Source organism: Ochlerotatus camptorhynchus, unplaced genomic scaffold (genome assembly GCF_037179485.1).
Source record: "Ochlerotatus camptorhynchus isolate MF236.1 unplaced genomic scaffold, CSIRO-AGI_Acam_v1.1 ptg000392l, whole genome shotgun sequence".
Taxonomy (NCBI): domain Eukaryota; kingdom Metazoa; phylum Arthropoda; class Insecta; order Diptera; family Culicidae; genus Ochlerotatus; species Ochlerotatus camptorhynchus.
The window spans coordinates 1,361,545-1,389,246 of record NW_027040879.1 but is presented as its reverse complement, the minus strand read 5'-3'; the positions used below and the strand labels follow the sequence as shown (position 1 = coordinate 1,389,246).

The 27,702-nt window shown below is 36.8% G+C and overlaps 1 protein-coding gene across 2 annotated transcripts in view; it reads left to right on the top strand.

The window, feature by feature from the left end:
• LOC135710602 (uncharacterized) overlaps positions 1-27,702 on the top strand; it is a 60,983-nt gene that overhangs the window by 23,929 nt on the left and 9,352 nt on the right. For both annotated transcript variants that reach the window (XM_065233223.1, XM_065233224.1), the window contains exon 5: positions 21,437-21,664. In XM_065233223.1, the coding sequence (XP_065089295.1) occupies positions 21,437-21,664 (228 nt within the window). The remainder of the gene's footprint in view (positions 1-21,436; positions 21,665-27,702) is intronic.

Genomic DNA, 27,702 nt, shown 5'->3' with positions numbered 1-27,702 from the left:
TTTACTTCTTGCGCTTTTTCCAAATTGGGTAGGCTCCAGAGTGGCCAACGAACCGGGAAAACCGGGAATACCGGGAAATATCCGGGAATTTGAAAAGTAACCGGGAAAACCCGGAAAATCGACGAGAGAACCGGGAAAATAGATTAAGCATACCATAGGAACAACTTTTACGCCAGAATTTCAGAATAAACCCTAAAAACAGAGTGATTCTTTACCAAATAAATGTCTTGCTCTATTTGGCATAATTTTCGTCAGATTCCCGTCTTATTATGTTTAGAATTTAATCACTCAGCAATATTTTAAATTGATTTTTGTCGTTTCAATTTCTGCCTGGGCCTGCCATGGGTTTTGGCAACCAGCCAAAAGAATATATTGAAGATACTGGACTTTGTTAATATTTGTTAAAACCGAAACTGAACTATTCTTTTCCGGGGTTTAAATTTTTCATTATTTAAAATTCTCATGATAAGAATTCCAGAATTAAGTTGGAATTCTGCTCTGAATTATCATGGAATTCTTCTGAAATTAACCAGAAAAAAAACTCCGCGTGATAATTACCGTTGATTTTTTGGGAATTTCCTTGAACCCCTTTCTAAGAATTTGATTAGAATCTTTCTTAGAATTCCCTGGAACCTATTCGGAGACTTTGAAATTTTTCTCAAAATTTTCTTATAACTCTATTCAAAACAGCAAAAATCTATCGAAACTTTATTTAGAAGCCCCTTGGAGTATTTTAAAGAATTTCTTTCTAATTATCAGCATTTTTCAATTTTGTTGGAGCTCTGTGATGAATCTTTCGCACTAGGTTGAATTTATCGATAGAACACTTTTAGAACTCTGTTTCTTGTTGAATTCTCATCATATTTATCTTGGAATTCTTCATAAAATTAATCTGTCATTTTTCTCACGATTCTCATACAAATCTCCTCAGAATCACGTAGGAATTTTCCTTATTTTTTTCACAGCTCCTTTTGAAATCTTCTAAAATTTCCTAAGAATTGAATTTAATTTTAACAAATACTTTCTATAATTTTGCTTTTATTTTTCCCACAAAAAACCTCCGAAAATTTATAGTTTGCCATGTTTTTAAAAATGCGTACAATTTCGTTTTTTGTTGAATAATAAGTTTCAAAATAAAATTCACTGACCACCCTGGGTATTTCCGTTCATATGGCATATAGTTTTTATATAGTAGGGGGAATGTCGACTTCGGCAATACCTTAACCTATTATCGTCAGGGGGGTAAACAAAGACCTTCGGAAGGGAAGTGAAGCCGTTGGTCCCCGGTTCATGAGTTGATGGGTCGATAGGTAGGGTCCAGGTGTGGGAGCTGCCTTCCTGGCGTCGGTAACATTGGTGCTCAGCACGGAAAACAAGATCGACGAAAAACAAACCAAAGGAGAAAAAACATAAAAAAAACTATCAATGTTACCCCGTTTTACGGTACTTGACAATCGAATCCAATATATAACTCATAACTCAAGTATCTTTCTATGTCTTTAGGGCAAAAGTTAGGTTTTTAAGTTTTTTTTTCATAATCATAGCCATAATCAATTTTTGAAATTGAGAATTGCGGGCAATACTAATGTGAACAATTCTTCTGAATACAGTTTTTTATATTAAGACAATAATTTATACAGAATTCAAAGTTCGTGATTCTGCCATCTTCCACCACTGTGTAATGCTGGTTCGAAAAGCAACCATTGGGGCTGCATTGAACCTGTTGATTTCGAGAATCAAATCAATTTATAAATGTACTATGTCTTCTTTCTTTTTCTTTTTTTTTATTATAGTCACCAACAGTGTTAGGTCATTCGTGACTTGTCCGGGGGTGAGATTTGAACTCGTGACTTTGGCGTGAGAGGTATGGATGTTAACCACTACGCCGGGGTCGCCCCCTAAATGAACTATGTACTATACTATCTACGCGCACACGTCACAGCATTTTTTCCATAACTATCTTGAAACAATACACATCCAGTGTTCAAGCTGCCAACATACACACTTAGATTATTTTACCGAAATCTGTGAAATTTTACCGAAATATCAACAGCTGAACATTCGGTAAACAGTTCGGTGATTTTTCACAGATTTCCTGTATTTTTTCACAGATATTCGGTGAAAATTACAGGAAATCTGTGAAAAATCACCGAACTGTTTACCGAAAGTTCAGTTGTTGAGATTTCGGTAAAATTTCATAGATTTCGGTGAAATAATCTTAGTGTGTAGGCTAGTCCATCTGCTGTAAGATTGAAGCAACATTTATTCGAATCTTGATCTTGACACATTCACGCAGCTCCAGCTTGATACCCAATACTAAAAAAAAAATCAAAAACATAAAAAATAATAATAATAAGGCTTGGAGCATTAAAATATTGTCCTATGGCATAGAGTTGTCCGTGGATCAGTCAAGTCGAAGACGTCATTCAGAGTTGATCGGGAACAAAAAAAAAGGGAATCATCCATTCATCCGATGTATATTAAATGGACAGCTATTCACCGTCACTGTATTGCAAGAATTCGCCGATTGAAAGCAGTTGCATGTGTCGAACCGTTCTACGTATGGTACCTATCCAGCAGACTGTATTAAATGCGGCGACGAAAGGTTCCGCTATGCAGATGAAGTCGAAAAATGCATAAAATTTATTGTAACCTGCCATCATGATCCATATTGAATCATGTAAACCGTAAATAGATGCACGGGATCCGAGATGCAGGGAATTCCTCAATCGATGAGCTCGTTCAGGCGCCCAATCAATCCAAAATCCCGGGAGAGTCGATTTGGCTTATTAGCTCTTCGAATCGTTCAAGAGTTTATAGACCCAGGAGTAGACAACGATTCTCGTAGGGTGGACGGTCGTTGCAAGGAAGGTAGCGAATCTTCTATCCTATTACTGCACACAGCACCCGGTCGACTCAGGCCACAAGAGCAAGCTTCGAAACACCCAGGGTCGGCTAGCTACTGGATAATCAGAGGGTTTCGCGATACAAAAACGAACTGTATCGTGTGCGTGTTGTTCTGTAATAATAATTTCGTGTAATGTGTATCGTGTAGCCTAACCTCGTTCACTTGTACATACCGCTGCTGCAGATGATGGTGAATCGGGATGGCCGACACAGCAACTCCTTTCCTACTGTGCGGCCGGAACTCTCGCCGGATTGGCGAAGCGACCGGACGACGGGCCAGCGGGCGTTGCTGGACGGTGGGATGGCAGGCGTCTTCCTTCGTTGGCACGATCAGCCGACCGTGGCAAGGCCACCTTGGTCATGTCGAGAATGGAAAACTCCTTGACGATTATGGCGTTCGTTTGGCCAGAGAATGGTATTTGGTCCTTGACAATTAGGCTCGGAAACTGTTTCCACAATTTTGCGAGCCGGCCGTGTGTTGACGAATGACCTGTTTTAAGATCCAGGTGGATCTAGATCCAGAAAACTGGCTCCACCAACTTGCACGAACACTGGAGACACCTGGCGGTAGCGGGCAAGCTTTTTACACGGAAAATTTAATTAATATTTGATAGCTTTAGACAAGTCATCTCGTCTAATTGAAAAAAAGCAGTGTTGCGAAAGTCCCTAAAAATTAATCTCATGCTTGAAACTACTCTCCTATGAATTTCCTTTCTGAAATGTAAGTACCAGGGGGACTCTCTTCCTGTGAACCACATATAGATGCACCATAGCTCACATGATTTTGACATTTTTTTGACAATCTGACACTTTTGGGCAAACTGACAACGGTAAAACCAACAATCAATACGAAACTAACGATTTTGAATTGGCTCACTACTTGACTAGCCTATTGGTCCCAAGCAAAGCGATTAACGTACCCCATTCTAGTCAAAATTCTAGTACTACACTATGTTTGTTTTGATTCGCTATGAAAGTTTGACAGATAAAATGTGGGGTTAATGGATTTAATGGGTGTTTCGAGGGGTGAATCGATTAGCTTGGGACCGAAGATAGTACCAGAGCTGAGCCAAAAAGTTGAGCTCGTTTCTTCGGGACCTTCTGGTCTTAGAGTTACCTCTATGGTAAAACTAACGAAGGTATGACAGTACAAAGCAGCTTACTCTTTCACACTTGCATCGTAGTGCGAAATGCTAGAAAGAGGAGTCTGTTGCAGTCATCCTCACATTTATGTGAGTTCCGCCGAAATTCGTGATTGATGCCCCCGTGGTACTCGAAAAAAATATAATAAAACAACGAAATTACAATGATTTTTACTGTTGTATTTCAAAGTACATTAAAATTTATTGTTAAATTGCTGTACGAGAGAAACGTTAATTTCGATTTTTAACGATTAAATGAATGTGATGAGATCAAATTTGTTCGAGAGAAATCGAGCACATTCAGCACGCTATTGCAATACTACCCAAATTTGTGTACAATCCACCCAGATCGGTCAAAACTGAACCTAGCCAAAAATGGGTAAACTGTGTTGGGAGTGACAAGTTGACAAATGAACAACATTGACATGAATTCGATCGACGTTGTTTATTTGTCAACTTGTCACTCCCAACACAGTTCACCCATTTTTGGGTAGGTTCAGTTTTGACCGATCTGGGTGGATTCTACCCCAATTAGGGTAGTTTTGAAATAGCGTGTGTAATAGTCAGCAGAAATTATTGTGAAGAGTCGCAGACGGAGACGGAGTTGCAATATTTTTCACAGACTCGACATCCCTGCATTATTTATAAATTTTTTTTTACAAAAGTAAACGTAGAATAAAGGGCCACCCACATTAGATCCGAATCGGACGCGTTGCGGCAAAATGACAACTAAATCTATTATCTAACTGTCAAATTTACGTCAACGCAACGCAAACGGATCTAATGTGGGTGGCCCTTAACAGTTTCATCGTGTTACGTGTCCTGGAAGCTGATATTTGTGCACTTCAAGTTTCGAAGTGGTTACTAGAATGAAAATCTCACAGCGAAACACCACTCCCTAATAAACTGGTACCATACACTAACGATATCATAGATGATTCGACCATACCACATAAAGTTGGGATGATATCCCGAATTGGTGGTTAGGCGCTTCTTATAGTTATTGTTTATGCGGGCTTGTAAAAACCCGTTTGAGAAAAATCCAAATACAGCGCGACGATTCAAATTTACGGAATCCTATAATCGTTTGGAATTTTCAAAACTTTTAAATAAGCAGACTAAAATGCCTTGAAGCTGTATGAAATCAAATCTGGCATTCCTGCTTACTCGTCTAAAACATCAAGCAAAATAATTTAGGTCTCACAAACACGGTTCGGCAGCATTCATTTGTCGTCTCCTTTCTTCTCTTACCATTTATGCTATAGCGAGAATGACGTCAAGTTTGAAGTTTTATTGAAAGAGCGGGAACGAAAAGAATGGCCATTTTACAACACCGGACCTGTTATTCTTTCTCACAGGTGGTATAGACGCGTCACACAGTGGTGAAATCCATTCATTCAGCTGTTATGTTTCCTACTTATAAATTTTCGTCAAAATGAGCGTTTTAAGAATTTTTAAATTTTATTTTACAATGCTTTATTAGGAAACCTGTCCATATTTACAACACTTCTATGTATTTCTAGTTTTTTTTTAAACAAATATTGAAAGTTTTGTAATTATAACCATATATAATTGCTTACACCCATTGTGCCCTTGAATGCGCTCAGCTGGCTGAACTGGTCTAACTCAGTGTCAGTAGTAAACAGAAACAAAACCGTGATGGGAAAAAGTTTGTGCGGTGTTAAGTTGTAACAATTTTGCGACCCAAACAAAACATGAATGAGAAGGAGGGAGCTTGTTTTGTTTGCTCTGATCATTTTGATTCGGTGGATTTATCAATGCCTCCTGCAAATACCTAGGGTAAGTTTTCATATACTTTTTAGTGATTGTATTACCACCACTCACCCAAATCAGTGTTTATAAACACACAAATAAACTCGCCGATCGATAACGCAGAAAACATACATACATACAATACAGTTGAAACCCGCTAATGTGAAAATAAATTATCGATAAAATATGTGCAAATTATTCTTCATTAGTGAGTGAGTTTTTTCAATCTTAAAAAGGGATGGGGAGGGCGATAGCTGTACGTTATTTAGCGGGGGTCTTGTAAAGTGTTATTATTATTACAAACTTTAAAAATCCATTACTTATAAACCATGTATCGTAGACACAAATTATGTTGTTATGTGATCCACAAAAAATAAAGTCTTAATTAAGGTTTCCACAAAAAACGAGAAAAAAAAAACAGAACAAACCATTTTCCGAATATGACATTTACTTCAATATTGTTTGTCTTCCTTTGAAAATTTCTTGTCTCTTCTGGTCATTATTTAAAAGTGGAATCTCTTACCGGTTTTGAATTATGACCAAAACTCGGAAAATGATTTTTCCAGATTTTCTATGCAATTTTCCTCCATCGTGAAAATATTCAGATCATATTGTATTTTAAAATTTACGTTCAAAATACACCGTTTTTTTCTACCATGCTTGTATCATCTTCCGAGCAATCTCTCGGCACAAATTTGTTTAATAAATTAAAAAAATGTCTCTATTAAACGGTTCTTTCAAAATACTAGAGCATACCTGTACCAATTTGACAGCAACGGTTAGACGAGTTTCCATACATTTTTAGACGTGTTTATCGTCATCTGACACACTCAAATTTGAAAATGATTGAAACGTGTGCTATATTCGGAGACCACGAGAAAGTTGCTAGGTGCCTCATCTTGATAAAAAAAATGTACTAAGTTCCCCTTCTGTTCTGTGCCGTCATCCTTGTTTATAGCACTGAAAAATTTATAGTACGTTCAGACTACAGAATTATAACATGTTATAGCGCTATCTTGATGGTGGTTTCTGTGTTGCAATTATTTGACAACCGTTATAACATGTTATAACTCTCCAGTCTGGACAGCGTTTTAGCCATATTATATTTTGGTCTCTGCTTATGCTTCTTCTTTGGTGGACATAACGTAACTGCACAACATTTTCACAGCGGTATAGAACCCTATCACTTCTGTGATATACTGCGGTCCATGCACAAGAAACGTGAAGGTTCTAAATATATATGTAACATAAATGACAAAAACCTATGAAATTGTGACCTCAACATGATGTGCTGTACGAACACCTCACTTTGTGCTCTCGACTGCCGGTGCTGAATGTTATTGTGTTATTTCCGTAGCACATTAATTTATTTATTGGCTTTTTCCATAAACACGAAAAATGCTTCCTAACTAGGTATCTATCAGTAGATAATCTTAATTTTGGCTATAATTGCCCATACCGCTGCCCATATCGGATTATTTGAGTGGTTTGATTGTGTAGCACTCGATGCAGTACCTACTGCCGAAAATTTTATGCGTTCTTTTTCTACTATATACGCACTTATGACCACAATGCCGGTGGGCTGTATTGCACTTCCTCATTAACCTGTTATCTCGCGTAACATTTAAAAAGGGCCTGTCAGCTTTTGTAAACAACACTTGTTGGGCACCTTTTCGCGCGAACCGAGGTACGCCCACGCAAACCAAGAACACTATCGGGAAGGGAAGTGTTTCCCCCCACTCGATGGTGTTGTTGGTTTGCATAGGAGAGCTTCGGTTCGGTTACATGTTTTTAACATAAATTGATAGGACCTTTTCAAATGATACGCACACCATCTACAGTGTACTGTTTGACAAGGTAGTGGAACGTGTTTGGTAAAATTAATATCCGCTGCCTTTTTGTCGTCTTTCGTCGACCATTGAAATGAAGAGCTATTATAAGTATTTCATTTCCCCATCACATCTTTTGCGATGGATTAGGGACTTTACGCCTGCTCTTATAGTGTTCTTCGACTATTTCCACGTTTGTTGGTTGAGTACTTTTTACGCCATTGTTCTTTCCTCCATCCAGTATTTGTATTTTAAGATCCCCTTCAAGGAACTGTTTTGTTCAATGAATGCTTAAAGAACTCTTTTCAGCTTCTAATTTAATAATTTGTTGCATTGGAAGCATATAAAGTAACGCATCTAGCGCTTTACTCAGTGTTCCGCTCATTGCGCCAATTATTGAGAGAGTAGGAAGCCTTTGCAGTCTCCCCAGCGTACTCTAAGTTAATTTCTGTTCAGTTTTTGGCCACCAAACCACATTTTAATTTTGGGTTTTAAATTCGTCAAATAAATACAGTAGATCATTTTTAGGTTCAGTCCCCATTCCCTACCACAAGTTTTCTTGCTTAGCCAAAGAGCATTTGTTGCTATATTTACAATCTGCTCTAGATGTGACTTCTAACTAAGCTTGTTGTCGAGAGTAATGGCAGTACTTACAATGAACTGTAGCGTACAAGCATGTTTTTTCAGAAGTAATACTTTCGTATAACACTTTAAAGAAATGATTTGTGATATCATAAAAATTGCAGAATTCGCGAAATGTTTATAATAGTTTTTAGGTAAAATTGTCACAATTTTCTATTTATCGTGTATTATGATGTACAGAGCAGTGCCAGTGATGTCCGAGGTGATGCCAACATTCCAGTTAGATACATAGATACTTCCAGTTTTTTTTGGACGCATCCAATCAAACAATTAATGTTTGAAATCTTCCAGTTATTTTAGAAATCACCCAGTTTTATCCAGTTTTCCATTATTAATAGCAAAATATTTTAAATTATGATTACCAGTACAGAATGATTAACATGCTTACACTATATCTTTTATATTGAATTGGTTTTTGGAAATGCACTTAATTTAAATGTAATATTGCAATTGAAATATGAAAAATGATTGGTGATGCTACGATCAAGTTCGCTTCACGGCAACGGGACAGGCGTGCTGTGTCCGTATCGACACGCATTTTGCGGGTTTGGTATTATGACAGTTAATATAGCTTTATGCGAAGTTAACCTAACTGATGTTGAGAACTTGTCGCAAATCAGTAAATTTCAGAACAATGGAACCATCTCAAATCTTGCCTTCAATCAGAGTTGGTTGGAAATGTTATCCAACATGAAGCTTTAGTGTGATAATTTATTAGCAAGAGAATGGTCTTAAAAGAGGGTAGGTAGATAGTTCCGTTAGAGTACGGCAGTATGAAAACTGCTTTCAATATTAATGATGTATCTCTGTTGTTTATCATATTTATTTCTTTGTCAGCATCAACAGACTCGATATGGTCCCAATGAAAGTCATAAGCTAAAACTACAAAACATTAAAACATGATCATTGACTGTTTCCATTTCTGGAGAAGAATTAAGAGAAACGTCTCCGAAGTGTTAGTCGTGGCAGGTGAAAATCGAATACTGATGAAACTCGGTTAAATACTCGCTGCAGTCCACCTATTGCACCGTTGATTGCATAGTTTGTCCTACGTAGTGGCATTCTCAGCATAACATTGTTACGAAGCATTCGGGGTTGGACGTTAATGTTTACTTGCTCCAAGATTGCCATGCAATTCTGCCATGTAACGTGTCCGGTAGGGCTTTTGAAGTATCTCTTCTGGTGCGAAGAGGCTCCAAGTCGATCAGCTGGCAGCGACTTTCATAGCTGGGCAAATGAAACGGGTCTCTCCAAGGTAACATTCTCAACGCGTATCGCAGAAAGCGGCGTTGAACGGACTCGACTATCTCAGTACCATTGTTGTAGTTCGGACTCCAAACCACAGAACAATATTCTAGAATGGAACGTACCAGGGAACAATACAGTGACTTGAGGCAATGGATGTCGGAGAAATTCTTAGCTGTTCTGAAGATAAAGCCCAATGTCCTTGACGACTTGTCGACGACGTACGAGATGTGTTGCTTATATGTAATTTGAGAGGCCAGGATGACACCTAGATCTTTTACATGGCTCACACGTTCAATAATGGTGTCCCGGAGAGCAAAGTGAAAAATAACTGGTTCTTTCTTTCGGGTAAAAGTGATGACTTAACACTTCGCAGGATTTACTGTCATTCGGTTTGAATGGCACCAGCTGGCAAACGCTTCAAACTGACGTTAGAGGAATTGACAATCATCGATTTAGATTTTGAGATCGTCTGCATACGATAGTCGTGGACCTTCGTTAACTAAATTCACGTCATTGAAGTAGAGTAAGAAAATCAACGGTCCCAGATGACTTCCTTGAGGTATTCCTGACGTAGCTGCGAAAATGTCGGACTGGCAGTCACCATGGGCTACCACCAACTGACGATCGACGAGATATGAGCAAAACCGTCTCAAGAGATTTCCGCTAATCCCAATTCTATCCAATTTGGCGATCGCGATGGCATGATTTATCTTATCGAAGGCAGCAGACAAGTCAGTGTAGATGACGTCTGTTTGTGACCTTTCAACCATACTTTGCGTGATGTACGATGTCAGACATAGTAGATTCGTGGTAGTAGATCGACCAGAGGTGAAGCCATGTTGATCTTCACTTAGATACTGCTTGCAATGGGAGAGCAGAGGCTCTATGATGATTAACTCGAATAACTTCGAAATTGCGCACAACGATGTAATTCCACGATAATTATCCACGTTCCGTTTAATACCCTTTTTATACACAGGGAACATATGCGCAAATTTCCAGTTCGATGGAAAAATGCCACACGATATGGACAATCGGAACAGATGTTGTAGCGGTGACAGTAAGTTAGCGATATGCTTCTTCAGAAAGACTGAAGGGACACCATTCGGTCCAGGGTTGACAGAAGGCTTTAGTTTTAGTGAGGCAGTCGTTATCACTTCAGCGTTGACAACAATTCCACCCAGAGCTTGACCGGAAAGTGGAACGTTGCTTGCTGCTAGAGTCACGTATTCGTTGGTTAAGCTCTCGTCAGAGAAGACACTTGCAAACTTGTTGAATAACAGGCGGCAGACTTCCTGTGGAGTGGAAGCGACTTCGCCGTTCAATATCATGGATGATGGTAGACCGGACTCTCTGCGCTGCTCCTTCACGTACTTCCAGAAAGACTTCGGGTGTGACTTGAATTTCCTTTGAATCCCTCGCAGATAATGCAAGTAGCATTGACGGCTGACTCGCTTGAACTGATAATTGAGCTTAAAGTAGTGACGTTTCAGTGACATCGTTCGATATTTAGTGAATTTCCTCAACGCGGCTCTCTTGATCGATTTCAGCTTCTTCAATTCGTTCGTCTGCCAAGGGAGGTGCGGTGCAATCTGGTGAACGCTATTAGGTACGAGTCTGTCAATGACATAAGCCAAGACATGTGAAAAAGTTTGAGCAGCCAATATTATTTGAAATTATCGGGGCTTCGTCATATTCTCTTGTGAGTTTATTTAATGAAATTGAAATAACATTTTAACCGGTTCTTATGCAGGGTGACTGCTCATTTTGTTAATTAAAATTTCATTAGATTTCCCGGTTTTTCCAGAACTTTACGGATAATTTCCAAGTTTATAAGAAAACTGTTTTCTACATGGTCATATTTTCCTCGAACTATTACAACTATATCATCTGCGAAGTCAATAATCTCGAAGCCCTGAGCTTCCAAATATTTGAGTAGTTCATTAACTGTGGTCTTAGTAAAGATGAAAGCACACCTCCTTGAGGACACCATTTTACTGCTCTCACGGTCTTGGAGGAAATTTCTGTTTTAGAAAGCATCTCATTAATCAAATTAACGATGCTTTCATTAAATCCATGTATGATCATAGCCTTTTTCATTGAGCATTGCGATACATTGTCAAATGTAATCCAAATTAATTGATGAGCGTTTTAGTAGAATAATTGTGTACCTTATTGCGTTGTTTTTCTTTTTAATTCTACTATTATTGTATCACTTTCACTTTCATTATTTGCTTTCACTAGGGTTTTGATCTAATTTCCGTAGTACTAAGCACAACACGCGCTTCACCTCTCTTTTATGAACGAGTTTAAACAAAAAAATGAATATTTCTGTCAAAGATGAGTTCTAAATTTATTCATCTTTCCATACGTACCATTGGATTTGATAAAGAGTCATAAATTGTTGAGATATTGTCTAAAATCTAATACTGCTTCTTGATTCTAAATTCGTTCTACGAGTTTCAATTCCATCCTAAAGCATTGAAACGCCATTAGATTTTCTTCGTCCTACGGATAAACGGAGAAAAAGGGGATTCGCTAGGAGCACTTCTTTTGTTTTGAGAACAATGAGCGTAAATATTCATACAATGCACTCTAACAGGATTTATGTTGTAGCTAATGAACTAACGCATCGGAACAAGCCTTTTATTGATTTGTGCACGGTGAAATCATTGATATTATTGATCTTTTCTGATCGATAGGACGGAAATAGGCGATTACGACGAAGTAGCGCTCTACCCTATAACAAAACTATAACAGATACGTATTTCGTTTACTTGCAAACTTCTTCAGTGTCTAGTAAGTTCATCAATCAATTTAGAAACGGTAAACGTTTGATTGTTTGCTCCCATTCGTTCCTTAAGAAACAGAAATATGTTTTATATTGACAACCAAAGAACGAACTATGCCAGTAACGCTCCTTTAAATAGAATGATGTCTTGTTATAATGAACATTATGAAACAATTGATTTGACAATGAACAAAAATGCTCTTAAAAACGTTTCTTTTTGAGGTTAGTCAGAAATTACAAATTAAAATAGTGTGTAGTGTGTAGTGTACCCAAGTAACACACAAAACATCTTTCTGAAAAAGAATTAGAACGACTTGTTGTATTAATGTATTATAAGTGATGCATAAAACATCCCATGTTTTATATGTGGTTTAAAGATGTTTTATTTATACTTCCTAGAATTCAACATTTTCCAAAATAGTTTTCTTTTGCTTTTAACTTGATATGTTATTTAAACGTGCATCTTACTGCTTTAATACCACTATAAAACTTGTCGTATGCAAAATCAATCTTAGTTGAATTTAAAGCTCTTGAAGAGATTCTGCACTTTCCAGATTGACGTGGACATTGACCGCGCCTTTGAGCCGGACTGTCACTTCACGCAGTGATTGACAGTTTCTTATGAGGTTTTCGGAGGTTTGTTATTAATAAAGTTGAAAACACTCCTTTATGACATCTCATAAATTAATGCAACTGAAAAGGTGCAGGATGTGTTATAAGTAGTTGAAAATACATTTAAATAACACTCTGGCAATTAAATGTACGCATTGCTGCTTACAAAACTTCTTTATGACGGATCGAAGCAGGCGTGTTGCACAAGAATATAATTGGCAAGAACATGATAGATACTTATTATTAACCTTTTATCAAGCGGAGTTGGTCTAGTTAGGAAGTAATAAGTCTTTCACGCCAAGGACCTGTGTTCGAATCCCATGCTCATTTATTTTTTATTTTTTTGCCACTGGTTTTTATGATGTTTCCAAACCATGTTATAAGACCAGTATTTAGTTTTATAAGCTCCGTTTCATGCGCTTTTTAGGTTGTATAAATGTATTAAATGATGTAAATTCAAGTATTATTCATTCTATACGTAAGTCATTGAAAAGTATTTCCAACTTCATTATGACAAGACGTGTTGCTTGGGTAGTGTTTATTGTAACTTCAACTGGTCTACATTTGATTGTCGACGAATAAATAAATAGATTACGTTTGATGAAGCACCAACTTTGAATTAACGTGAAACCCATACCAAGAATTTGATTGCAAACTTCTCTATTCTGATCATTCTATTCCTTTGAAATTCTTCTCACATTTTCTTTTGACTCTAGTCAAAACGCTGAGCGAAAATGTTTCGAAATTTTCTTCAGAAACCCCTTGAACCATTTTTAAGAATTTATTTCGTATTTACAGCCATTTTTTAAAATAAATTCTCTAGGGGGTGACCCCAGCGTAGTGGTTAACTTCCATACCTCACACGCCAAAGTCACGAGTTCAAATCTCACCCCCGGACAAGTCACGAATGACCCAAGAGTGTTAAAGTGACTCTAATACAAAAAAAAATCTAATGGAGTTTTCTAATAATTTTTTCGCATAATTCTTTTGAATTTATTCCCAGCACACTGTTAAATAATTGTTTCTTATTAAATTCTCATCATATTGCTCATGGAATTCTCCTTAATATTCATCTGTCATTTTCCTCACGATCTCCATCGAATTCTCCTCAGAATGACACAGGAATTATCCTTGAAGTTTTCTTCACAACTCCTTTTGAATTCTTCTAAAATGACCCAAGAATTGAATTTAAAACTTTTTTTCTTCTCCACGGAAACCCTCTAAATTCATCTAACAATTCCTTACGACTTTATTTTAGAATAATTTTAGAATTGTGCTCATAAATTCTCCTTCCAAAATTATGTAGGAATCTTCGTTAGTATTTCTTTGAAATCAACGCTTTGATTGCTTTTTAATTATACTTAAAATTCCAAGGTTTGTCCTCAGAATTCTATAGAATGTTCTGTACTTTGTTATTACCCTTAAAATTTTTCAAAGTCTCAGAATCATTTACAATCAGGGTTACTTCCACTCACTTGCTATAAAAAGATGTTTTTCGGAATTATGAAATCATGAAATAGTATAATGTTAATTAGTACTTGTTAGTTACAAGATGAGGTCATGAAGTATATGTTTGACACATAAAATCTGTCAATATTGCTTTCACTGCGTTGCAATCAGCGATTTTACGACTCGTGAGCGCTCACTCAGAGTGAACGCTCACGAATCATAAGATCACTGATTGTGACGCTCTGAAAGCGAAATTGACAGGTTTTATGAGTCAAACACATAAAGGGTGTCCACGATGAAATTGCCACACTATGAAATTGCTCTAACTTTTTAACCGTTGGGTAGAATTTAATGAAAATTTGGGTGGATTTAGTTCATAGTGCATTATTTACATCCTGCAAGTTTTAAAGTCCTGTGATCAAAACTCGCGGAAATGGAGTCGAAAGAACAGCTCGTGCGTGATAAAATCTTGCGCATTCATCACGAGAACAAGGATCTCTCGCATCGTTCCATCGCTAAAACGTTGGGAATCGCGAATTCCACGGTGTCGCGAGTGATTAAGTGGTTCGAGGAACGGTTGACCACCGATCGGAAGCCCAGAAGTGAAGGAAAAAGTATTCCGTACAACACCAAAAATCACAACCGCGTAGTTGGGGCCTTCAACCGAAATCCGAACGCCTCCGTTAGGGATGTGGCTAAGAAGCTGCACCTAAGCCGAAGTTTTGTCCAGAAGGCCAAAACTAAGGCTGGGCTTCGAACGTTCAAGGTACAAAAGGCCCCTAATCGCGACGAGAAGCAGAACAAGTCCGCCAAAACCCATGCCAGGAAGTTGTACCTCAACATGCTGACGAAAGTTGAATGCTGCATCATGGACGACGAAACATATGTGAAGGCCAACTTCAAACAGATCCCCGGCAACCTGTTTTTCACGGCCAAGGATAAGTTCAGCGTTCCGGAGCATGTCCGCACTCAGAAGATGTCCAAATTTGCGAAGAAATTCCTGGTTTGGCAAGCCATCTGCACGTGCGGGAAGCGGAGTGCACCTTTCGTGTCAGGACACGATGAACGGACAGGTGTACATAAAAGAGTGCCTCCAGAAGCGGCTGCTTCCTCTTCTGAAGGCCCACAACGTCCCAACAATCTTCTGGCCGGATTTGGCCTCATGCCACTACTCCAAGGACGTGCTGAAGTGGTATGCGGACAATAAGGTCAATTTCATGCCGAAAATGTTCAACCCTCCCAACACTCCGGAGCTCCGCCCCATCGAAAAGTACTGGGCGATTATGAAGCAGCACCTTCTTAAACGACCTAAGGTAGTGAAGACAGTCGAGGAACTGAAGAAAGTATGGGTTTACATGCAAAAAACGGTTGATTCACAGGTTGTGCAGAATCTTATGGCCAGGGTTAAGGCCAAGGTGCGGGCATTTGCGTATGGACTGTAAATAAAATACGAGTAAAATGGTAAAATGAAGTTTAATAGTTATATCTCAATCCCTGAAAATTTGATGGCAATCGGATGAAAACTCGAATTTTGCGAATCAATTTTGTGTGTGGCAATTTCATCGTGGACACCCTTTACTTTACGTCCTCTTCTTGTTACTTAAAAGTAGAACATACCATTATAACATCTAATGATTGCAAAATTCCGAAAAATATTTTTTTATAGCAAGTGAGTGGAAGCAACCCTGTTTACAATTATGACTCCGGGCCCATAATTATGTTTTTTTTTTTCAAATCTGTAGTCTTGGAAGTTTTTCAAAATCTCTTATTTTCTCTAAATCTAGGATCACGAAAATTGTTATTAGTCACACATTTACAAAAAAAAGTTCTACAGAAATTTCAAATCCCTTGAATCTTGGGAATCTTCTTAAATCGCAATTTATTTCAAGTTTTATGTTAATACATACAAGATCCGAGATCTTCAAAAATTTTCTCTAAATCTAATTTGTATTATGTTATTATTTTCTAAAACATTTTTTAATTCAATCGCTTATTCTTTACATTTTTTGTATACCCCATTCAGTTAGATAGCATTCGACCTAGTAACCTTTATCCATAACTCTGTTTCTCAGTACATTCGGGGGCTTTGAAAAAGTAAGATCGAGCTTTAAGAAGTATCGAGCTTAAAAAACTGATAAATGGTTTTTCAAAGTAAGGGAAATGGCTCTAATGTTGGCTTATGGATCTAAGATTGGGCCCATCGCTAAAAACATGCTATTTATCAATTTTAGCCTCATTGGGACGGTACTAATGGATATTTTCGGTCGCTATTGAAAATTTAGTCGATTGCTGAATTTATGTATGGGCCCAAATTAGGGGCATTTAGACCGACGTTACATCCATTTCCCCTATCTCAAAAGATAAATGATTTGTTTTGTTTAGTTGAAGATGCTAATTTCAAATAACAGACTGTAGTGGTAATTTTTATACGATAGATGGAGTAGATGAAAGCATAGTGTTGATAGTTCCGTTACAGTACGGCAGTGTGAAGATTGTATATAGATATTAGAATAGCGAGCTAGGACAACTTTTAAGGAAGGTACAAATCGGTTTTTTCATCTCTCTTTACCAAACTCCTCCTTTGGAGAGGGATGGTGAGGGGTGTCCCCCCCCCCCCCCCCGCCACCACTGGCAAAAAGAGATGAAAACCGACTCGCATTTGTACCTTCCTTAAAAGTTGTCCTAGCTCGCTATTCTAATATCTATATACAATCTTCACACTGCCGTACTCTAACGGAACTATCAACTCTATGCTTTCATCTACTCCATCTATCGTATAAAAATTACCACTACAGTCTGTTATTTGAAATTAGCATCTTCAACTATGTAAATCGTTGACTTCACGTAGAAGCCTAATACTAAAAACATATAGTCAAAGATTTGTTTTGATTAAATTTAGTCTAATAGAGCTGAATTGTACTTTCAGCTTTAAACAACACGTAGTACTATGAAAGCAGATTGCAGTTTATGTTTTTCTCGTAGATTTTTTCCCCAGAACTCCCGTGGAATGAGATTCTTAGAAATTATAATAAAATTCCATGAGCCTGTTCAAGGAATATGACTCCAGATTATTGAAAATTTGTTGAAGTATTATAACTTTTCAGTTCATAATTTCTAAATTTATGTATTTGTTACTGAATATTGATGCATTCTGGAACTATAAAGTTCAATGTGTGAATGAAAATAACTAGGAATATTAAATGTTTTTATTTTAAAATGCATTCTTAGTTAGAAAATTATTTAATTTCCTGAGAAATGATAAGATTCCCTGATACTTCCAGGTATTTTCAGGAAAAATAAGATTCCCTGCGAATTCCCGGTTTTTCGTGTTTTTTTCAGGTAGTAGAAGCTTGGAGGTTTAGTCATAAACTTTCTATTGAATCTTTCGCTTTAATGGTTCCTATCGTACATGTTTAGGTATTTATGAGAATCTAATTGAATAAGTCTAAAACATAAAACATTTATTTGGTATGCCATTTTCTTCCCTTAGGTCACTTAGGTTACCAGCCCTGTAATTGCTTTAAAAAAAATGCTATTTTTGGTAAGATCTCATAAAATATCAAAGCCTTAAATTTTCGAACTCCAAGACCAATATTTTCAAGTTTGTGGATCGCTTTCTCACATATTAGTTGATAAGAGTGTGCGAAGTAAATGGGAGAACCACACACTCTTTGTCGAGTGTTGTGAGATACATACACAACTTTGCTTTGCTAACGCTCTGAGGTGCTTTCCAGCCCTGCATTATAGAAGTATACACTCAAAGAATAAACCACATATCCAATGGAAAATATTCATTAGAATTTTAAATAGCTTATATGTGATATCATAATTGGGAATTGCACCACAAAATCACATGAACCTTATGTGTAAAATTAAATTTAAGTGATTTATCATATAGAACTCATGTGATCACATGAATGTTATGTGAAATTCAGATAGATATCATTGGTTTTGTTAATGTAAAACATTTTATGTGCATTCCCAATGGAAACTACATGAAAACGTGTTTTCGTGTACTAATTTATATATGTACATCGAGATGTTGCTCATATTAGAAAACAAATTCCTGTAAAAGCTCGGAAAGTTTTACTCAGTCTATGAGTTAACTACGTTTTCAAGAATATGAGTGAACTAATCTCAACTTTGAGGTGACCTCATTTGTCGTGGAATCGTAATTTAACTTTTTTTTTTTTAATAATAGCTTTTAACGTATACGGCGTAAATGGATGCATTCCCAACTCCACTTAGGTTCAATTCGTTAAAAGCAGGCACCTTACCCCCCCCCCCCCGACAACTTTTCAAAGTGCAAAAATCCTAGAATTAGAAAAATGAAGTCTCAACCATTTGATTAATCACAAGTTCGCAACCTTAAATTTCAAAGTTCGGCATTTCAAATATGTTTGCTAGTTTTGGAACTTGAAATCTTTTCACGTACCCTAATCTTCTCCTTAAGGGGGAGCCTCCATGTTCGGAATATTTAATTTTAAATAATACACCCTGAACCTTGCAGATTTATCTAAATTCAGGACCATATAATTTTCTATGCATAAAGTCTATGCCTCAGAATTTCTAATTTTCTTTCATAACTCTTTTGAATATCTTCTGAAGAACACTCTGAATTCACTCTGAAATGCTCTTCATATCAGGCATAACATTTGATAACGGCACAAAAGCTTTTGTAAACAAACCTTCTTAGGCCCTTTACACGCGAACCAAAGTACGCCCACGCAAACCAACAACATCATCGCATAGGGGCAACTATCACCTTTCCGTAAGTGGTATTGGTTTGCGTAGGCGTACTTTAGTTCGCGTGTAAAGGGCCTTAGAATGTTTGTTTACAAATGCTTTTGTGCCGTTTTCAAATGTTATGCCTGATATTATTAATAATTCTAGAACTTCCCCGAAAAATACTCCTGAAAAAAATCACTTGGAGTTCACCTCATCATACACTTACTTAGTATTCGCCTGAAATTCCCATGGAATTACCTTAGGAAATCCTGTTAAGTTCTTCTCGGAATTCCCTTTATTTTTTAATACTCCTCATAATTTCCTTGGAACTCTCTTTTGAATTTTCTAAAAAGTTTTCACCGGAATATCCTTGGAATACTCCTCAGAATTCATTAGAAATGTGCATCAACATAGGGGAATTGGATGTAATGTCGGCCTAAATGCCCCTAATTTGGGCCAATACATAAATTCAGCAATCGACTAAATTTTCAATAGCTACTAAAAATATCCATTAATACCGACCCAATGACGCGCTCATCTTGATAAAATTGATAAATCGCAGATTTTTAGCGATGGGCCCAATCTTAGATCCAGAGGCCAACATTAGAGTCATTTCCTCTATTTAGAATAGTTTTCATGATAAAATTGCCTCGTAGGTAGTGCTTACAGCTTATGCAGATTGAGAATACAGCTCTCAATATAAGTTGATGTGCAACAAGAAGTTGACGCACGTTTGAATCTTGAGAGTCTCATAAAGTGTTGTACTGTTTGTTCAGATCTTTGCACCTCATGAAGTGGGCAGAGTTGATTGCGTCGTTCTGTGACTATTATTGTTGTTGTTTTTATCTATTGGAAATTACATGCCTCTATCGCAGTCTTTTACAATTTGTTTCTTATTTCTCTTTGCTTTGCCTTGCTTAAAGTTGTTTGTTTTCTAATATAAATATAAAAAAATAATCGTACTGTAGATATGTTTCAAAACATTGTTTTTTTTTCCTTCAAATTTTACCATGATTCCAGGTTCGGTCTAGACATTTTTCGGGTTGGAAAATTTCTCGGCTTCCCTGGGCATACATTATAGTTGTACTTGCCATACAATTATACTAATGCAAAAATAGTACAGGCATCGAAAGCTCTCAATTAATAACTGTGGAAGTGCATCTAGAACACTAAGTTGAGAGCACGCAATAAGCTGATATGCCATACGCAATAAGCTTGAAATGCGAGGAGGAAGAAGAAGAATATTTAGCATTTTGTTTCTTCTTGAATATTACGTCCCAACTGGAACGACAACTTAGGGTAAAATTGGGGAAAATAGTAAGGGTTAAAACTTCTTACAAAGACGGAAACCCGACTTTCGATCCGAGGCCTGAATACCAATCGACTCAGTATTTTATGTCCTTTCACAGTTCTTAATTGGAAGTTTTCTTTTACATACGAATCCCTCAATAAAAAACTACGTGGAAGTCCTCAAAGGGCACTTCTGTGCCGAGGCGTAATGTTCCAGGGACGTAATATCCAAAAAAGAAGAAAAAATAGAACTTCCAAAGTAATGTGTACTATATTTGGTTGCCAGTGTCACTCAGATTCTTAAAAAAAAGGTGCTAATTACCATACCATACGTTGTGCATACAAATTTACCTTTTTTTTTGCATACGATTTGTTTACTTATCATTGATAGAATGTGCTATAGAATATGTTACCTTCCCCAACCCACGCACGAAATGAAAGGTAGCGTAAAGTACCCATCAATATGTAGGTATGACAATGCTCGCTAGAAATCAATAATAATCCAATATTCCAAAAAAGGCACACGTCACGTTCGATAACGACCGCCTCTTGCAAGATGTTGTTATTGCTGATGGCGATTTGGTCTCCGTACATGGTGAAAGCATCGGCTAGAATAATGACTTCGATTCAGTCGCGCAGCACAGTTACAATCGCAGCCGCGGCTGGTTTCAAGTGCGACCGAACCAAAGCAAAACATTATCGGACCCATTTGGCCTGACCCGCCCGCGTCGTATCTGCTTTTCATTATTACTATCCAATGGAGCGGGAGGCGGTCGGGCACACTAGGTGAGATAATTCACCGCAATTCCCCATCGTTCATCACTAACAGCCATCATTGTCACGCTTGGACTCTTGACAAACTGACGCGTCGCCGTTGTCGTTCCACATCCATTACCATAGTATGTACAGACGTTTGTTCTGTTGCCGCAAGTCATAAGTGCCAACGGTTGATTATCGAGTTATTGTATGAATTCAGTTTTATCTCAAATATGCTAATTGTTGCATTTTTCCTATCTTCTTTACAGATATTCCACCTGCGTGACATCCGCTGGGAACGGTCCCAGTTTCTGTCCAAAAGCTTTCTCGGCTTTCTTGCATTTAATCTGCTTCCGTATAGTCTGTTCCTGGCGGAGATCGCCTATTCGCATCTGTTCTCCGGCCGGAATACGCACTTCTTCAACGGTTGCTACGCGGCCCTGCTGCTCATTGTGGTCATCTTCTTCCTGATCTACGGTGTGGAGGTGTTTTTCAAGGTCAGTAGTGCATTTGCGTTCGGTGTCATTCAGTGAAAGTGATAAATATTATCATGTTGATTTGCGATCGTCCATCGATGATGACTGGAAACTGTGTCATGTTGTAAACGTGAAATTGCACTTCCTGAGTGCATTATTGTGTTATCAGGAGAATGTTTGGAGCATCTGTATTGCTTCGTTCAAAATGTGTAGAGGGGGTTCTTTCTGGTTGTTGGTGCCTGTTTGTTTCTTCTTGTTTTATTTCCTTCTTTGAAAATGCTTTATAGTTTTTGTTGAACCTACACTTGCGAAGCATGATAAGAATTTAAATTTGTATTTGATATTGATTTGTATTTTTTTTAATCAGGGGGGCCAGCAAACCGGAAAATCCGGGAATACCGGGAAGTATCCGGGAGTTTGAAAAGTAACCGGGAAAAACCCGGGAGTTCGGTGAGAGAACCGGGAAAAATAAATTAACCATACAATAGGATCAATTTTTACACCAGAATTTCAGAATACACCATTAAAACATAGTGATCCTTAACCAAATGAATGTCTTGCTCTATTTGCTGCATAATTTTCTTCAGTTTCCCTTCTTATTGTTTTTAGAATTTAATCACTCAGCAATATTACAAATTGATTTTTGTCGTTGCAATTTCAGATGTAAAGCGCATGGTCCTTAAAAGAAAATATTGAAGATGCTGGACTTTGGAAACAAAAATTTGTAAAAACCGAAACTGAATTATTCTTTTCCGGGGTTTTAATTTTGCGTTGTTCAAAATTCTCATGATATGAATTCCAGAATTCCAGAAGAATCCTGCTCTGAATTATCTTGAAATAGTTCTGAAATAAACCAGAAAACACTCCACGTATTAATTACCGTTGAATTCTTTTTGGAATTTCCTTGCAACCCCTTCTAAGAATTTAATTGAAATCTTTCTTAAAATTCTCTTGAGCCTATCCGGAGACTTTGATTCCTTTGAAAACCTTTTCCAAAATTTCTTTTAACTCTATTCAAAACAGCAGAAATCTGTCGAAATTTTATTTAGAAACCCCTTGGAGTATTTTAAAGAATTTCTTTCTAATTATCAGCAATTTTTTTGCAATCAATTTTGTTGGAGCTCTGTGATGAATCTTTTGCACTAGGGTTGAAATTATTGCCAAAACATTCTAAGAACTCTGTTTCTTGTTGAATTCTGATCATAATTTTCTTGGAATTCTTATTAAAATTTATCTGTCCTGTCATTTTCCTCATGATACTCATACAAATCTTCTCAGAATCACGTAGGAACTTTCCGTAAAGTTTGGTTTTTCACAACTCCTTTTTAAATCTTCTAAAATTACATAACAATTTAATTTTGCACTTGCATTCTTCTCCACAGAAATCCTTCCAAATTCACCCAACAATTTCTAGGGTTTTCATGTCATAATAATTCTGGAAATCTGCTCAGAACTTTTCCTTCGAAAACTGTGTGGGAATCCTTCTCAATATTTGTTTGAAATCAACACTTTAAATTATTTTAAATTTTACTAAAAATTCCAGAGTTTGTTCGCATGATTCTATAGATTGTAATGCAATTTGTTATAACTCTTAAAATGCGTGACCATTATGACTCATAAGTATGATATATTTTTTTTTTCAAATCTGTGATATTAATTTTTTTTCAAAATCTCACAATTTTAATTGTTTTCACTCCAAATCTCACATCACGAAGATTGTTGTTAATCAAAAATTTTGAAAAAAAAGTTCTAATTTCAGACACTACTCAAATTTTAAAGCCCTAGAATCTTGGGAATCTTCTTAAACCACATTTTTTATCCTTTCCGTAAATTCCTTTGAGCACGTTCCTAAAATTGCGTTCTATTTCGTTTTTTTGTTGAATATTAACAACCGGGATTTTTTAAAGATTTGAACCGGGAAAACCGGAGAAAAACCGGGAATTTCAAACTGAAAATTCACTGGCCGCCCTGTAAAATGGTAAATGTCTCTTTTTTGGAAAATGCTTCCAAGATTTTTGAAATGCATTCAATAGGTACGTAGCTTCTCAAGTTCTCAGGTCTAAAAAAAAGTTCTTCTTTGCCCATCATTACGTTTCTCAGGGTGGCCACTGAACCGAAAGAATCAAGAATTAACCGAATCGAAAACAAGTCAGAATTTGATTGGATCTTAAAATATTTTTGCATACTAATTTAGGTAGGTTGTGTGTACTAATTATGGCTATAAATTCCAATTATGGTCTATGGGATCCTCATTGGTTATAATTGGAACACACCATAATAGGAACGTATAGCCATGAGTGATGCATCTTCGCTATACAAGGCTGGTAGCTGCTCATTTTTAGTGACTTGGTCACTAATTTCAAGTCAGTCGCTTTTATCATCATAAGGTGGAAGATGCTAATTTCAAATAATATACTAAAGTGGTCATGTTTATAAGATAGATGAGGAGATGAAAGTATAGAGTTGATAGTTGCGTTAGAGTACGGCAGTGTGAATATTGTGTATAGCGAATAGAAAGTGAGCAAGGACAACTTTGAGGAAGGTACGAATCGGGTTGATCATCTCTCTTTACCAAACTCCCCCGTTGGAGAGGGATGGTGAGAAGTATCTACAGGTATCACAGAATCTTGAGATTCTTTTTAAGTCCATTAAATTGTATTGTATTTTTTCCCGTACCAGTACCGGTACCAGTAATACGGAAAGAATAAAATTCTAAGTCCAGTCATAGAAAAAAAATGTAGGGGAAATGGACGTAATGTCGGCCTAAATGCCCCTAATTTGGGCCCATATATAATATCAATAATCGAGTAAATTTGCAATAGTGACCAAAAATTTCCATTAGTACCGTCCCAATGACGCGTTCATCTAGATAACATTGATAAATAGCAGATTTTTAGCGATGGGCCCAATCTTAGATCCATAGCCCAACATTAGAGCCATTTCCCCTATGTCTATTATCATAAATTTATAACTATGTTTCAGGAGCATTTCAATGTTTCGAGGACTGTAAACATAGGGGAAATGGATGTAATGTCGGCCTAAATGCCCCTTATTTGGGCCCATACATAAATTCAGCAATAGACAACATTTTCAATAGCGACCAAAATATTCATTAGTACCGTCCTATGCGTTCATCTAAATAAAATTGATAAATAGCTGATTTTTAGCGATGAGCCCTATATAATATATATCCCTAAATCCCCAATTTTTAACGATCGAAATTTTAAGTCCTAGACGCACTCTAATTTGTTTTATGTCCGTGATCCTTCCATCTGGAAAAAATTTCCTCGTTCCATAATAATGAGATTTTTTTCTTAGAGTGGTCTAGGTCCCAGAGTTATGAAAATATTTCCATGTTTGAGGTGTTACAGAAGATTCTATTCTAGGGAGGAATGGAGCAAAGTAAAAAGACGATCAGTCCGTTATAGCGGCTACAAAGAAGAGGTCGATCTTTTTAGTAAAATCTACACACTATAAATCAATGAAGATGCATGATAGTCTAGTCGCATAGGAGTATTGAGCGAAACCCCAAAACTTGATAACTTAAAAAATATATATCCCTAAAACAAAAACAAAAAAGCCTAAATTTTCAAGGAAAAGTATAAAAAAATATTGCGCCTTCTGTCTACAAACCATGAAAACCATATAAAAAAACAAATACAATCGATGTTTTTCAATTCAAATTCCTATTTTTCAACATCATTATATTTTTCCTAAAAGTATTTTTAATTACCTTTCATTTGATATTTTGATGTTTGAAGTCGGCACAATTATCAATTTAGGTGGAAGGATATGTTTTGACACTAAATGTTCAAATATTGAAACAAATATACTAGCACAAAACAACTGTTTTTTTTTCAGAGACACCCTCACTCGAAAATAGCTCTAAATCGGTCAATTTAGGAGATACATAAAAGTTGCTTGAAATTAGCTCAGCTATAACTTTTCCAAAAAATGTATACCTTAATTTCTACAAACAAACAAACAAACAAACAAAAAGTTTTGATTTCAATGATAATAAGAACCACCCTAGAATTCATTGTCATACAAATGAGAACCTAACTATAAGGAACAACATAGTAGAAGAGACTTTTAGCGAAGACTACATATCAAGAAGACTGGCAACTCTTCAATTTTCTCATACGACCGCTATGAGACCGGCACAGTCGCGTCGTCTGCCGTGCCAAAGGTAAATGCTTCGAACGAATTTGATAGCAAATATTACAACCTCAGAAGAAAGGTTTGTGTATTTGTTCATTTCTCTGTGTGTTACTTCCGCTAAGCGCTACTGTATCTGTCGCTTGGATTCTGGCAGAGTTGCCAGTCTTCTTGATTTGATGTCTTCGCTTTTAGTCTAAAGTTTCAACTTCAGGCTCAAAACATATCCTTCCACCTAAATCTGCATTCTGGACCACTGTGCAATGGTTCAAAAGTTATAAAATTTTGAAAAAAGTTATTTAAAAAATATTTGTTTTGGTCACCCTAATGACAAAATAAAAAAATACAAATCTAATATTTTGCGATAAGGTTAAAACCTACAAATTTTTACGAAATTCGGATAACCACTATATCGCTTTTGCTGTAGAATAAATTGTAACTAGGGGCTGTTAATAAACCACTTAGACACTAGGGAAGGAGGATGGCGAGGATTGGTGATTGTCTACAGTCCATAAAAGTTACAAAAAAAAAAAAAAAAAAAAAAAAATTACGCTTGTCTACGCATGGGATGGAGGAAGGTGGTCTACAACCTAAATGAAATAATTCTGCCATAAGTGATTTCTAAATTTATTTACATTTTCCCTTCCAACGGTACAATTTGATAAAAAGCCACACATTGTTGGGATATTGTAAAAAATCTTAAAATTTATAACAAACACTAAAGCCACGCAGTGAGATAATTCCGAACTAAACTGTGGATCTCAAGATGTCAATATACACGAAATTTATAATAACACTAGTGCCACCTAGTGACAGAACTCTGAGCTGAGCTGTCCTAAATTCAAAAGGTCTTAGCCTCCTGATCAACAATGCAGAAGAAAGCATTTTTGTATATAGCAAAGATTTCAATATATCGAGCCAGCATTTACACGAAATTCATTAGAACACTTGTGCCACCTATTGAGATAATTCCGGACTAAACTTTCCTTAATTCAAAAGGTCTTAGTCTCCTAAACATCATTGCAGAAACCATCAAATTCTTATCTAGTAAAAATCTCGAGGTATCGACCCAGAATCTACACGAAATTCATAAAAATACTAGTGTCTTCTAGTGAGAAAATTACTAAATTGTCCCTAATTGAAAAGGCCTTAACTTCAAGAACAACAATGCAGAAAACAGCTACTTTGTGCCTAGCAAAGATCTTGAGATGTTGACCCTGCATGTACACGAAATTCATAAGAACACTAGCGCCACCTATCAAGAGGATTCCGAACTAAATTGCCCACAATTCAAAAAGCCTTGGTTTCCTGAACAACTAGCAATTTGTATCTAGCAAAGATTTCGAGATGTTGACCTAGTATTTACACGAAATCTATAAAAACACTATTGCCACCTAGCGAGAGGAAAACTAAATTGTCCACAATTCAAAAATCCAAGACCTCCTGAACAACATTGCTGAAAATAGCTACTTTGTAACTAGCAGGGATCTCGAGATATCGATGTACAGGAAATTTATAAGAACTTTAGTGCCACCTAGTGAGAGAACTCCGAGCTGAGCTGTCATAAATTCTAAAGGTCTTAGCCTCCTGATCAACAATGTAGCAAGCAAAGATTTCAATATATCGAACCAGCATTTACACGAAATTCATTAGAACCCTAGTGCCACCTAGTGAGATAATTCTGGACTAAACTTTCCTTAATTCAAAAGGTTTTAGTCTCATGATTAACATTGCAGATAATAGCAACTTTGTGCATAGCAAAGATATCGAGATGTTCACCCAGAATTTACATGAAATTTATAAGAACACTAGTGCCATCTTGCAAAAGAATTTCAAAATAAAACTATCCTCAATTCAAAAGGTCTTAGCTTCCTGAACAACATTACAGTAAACAGCAACTT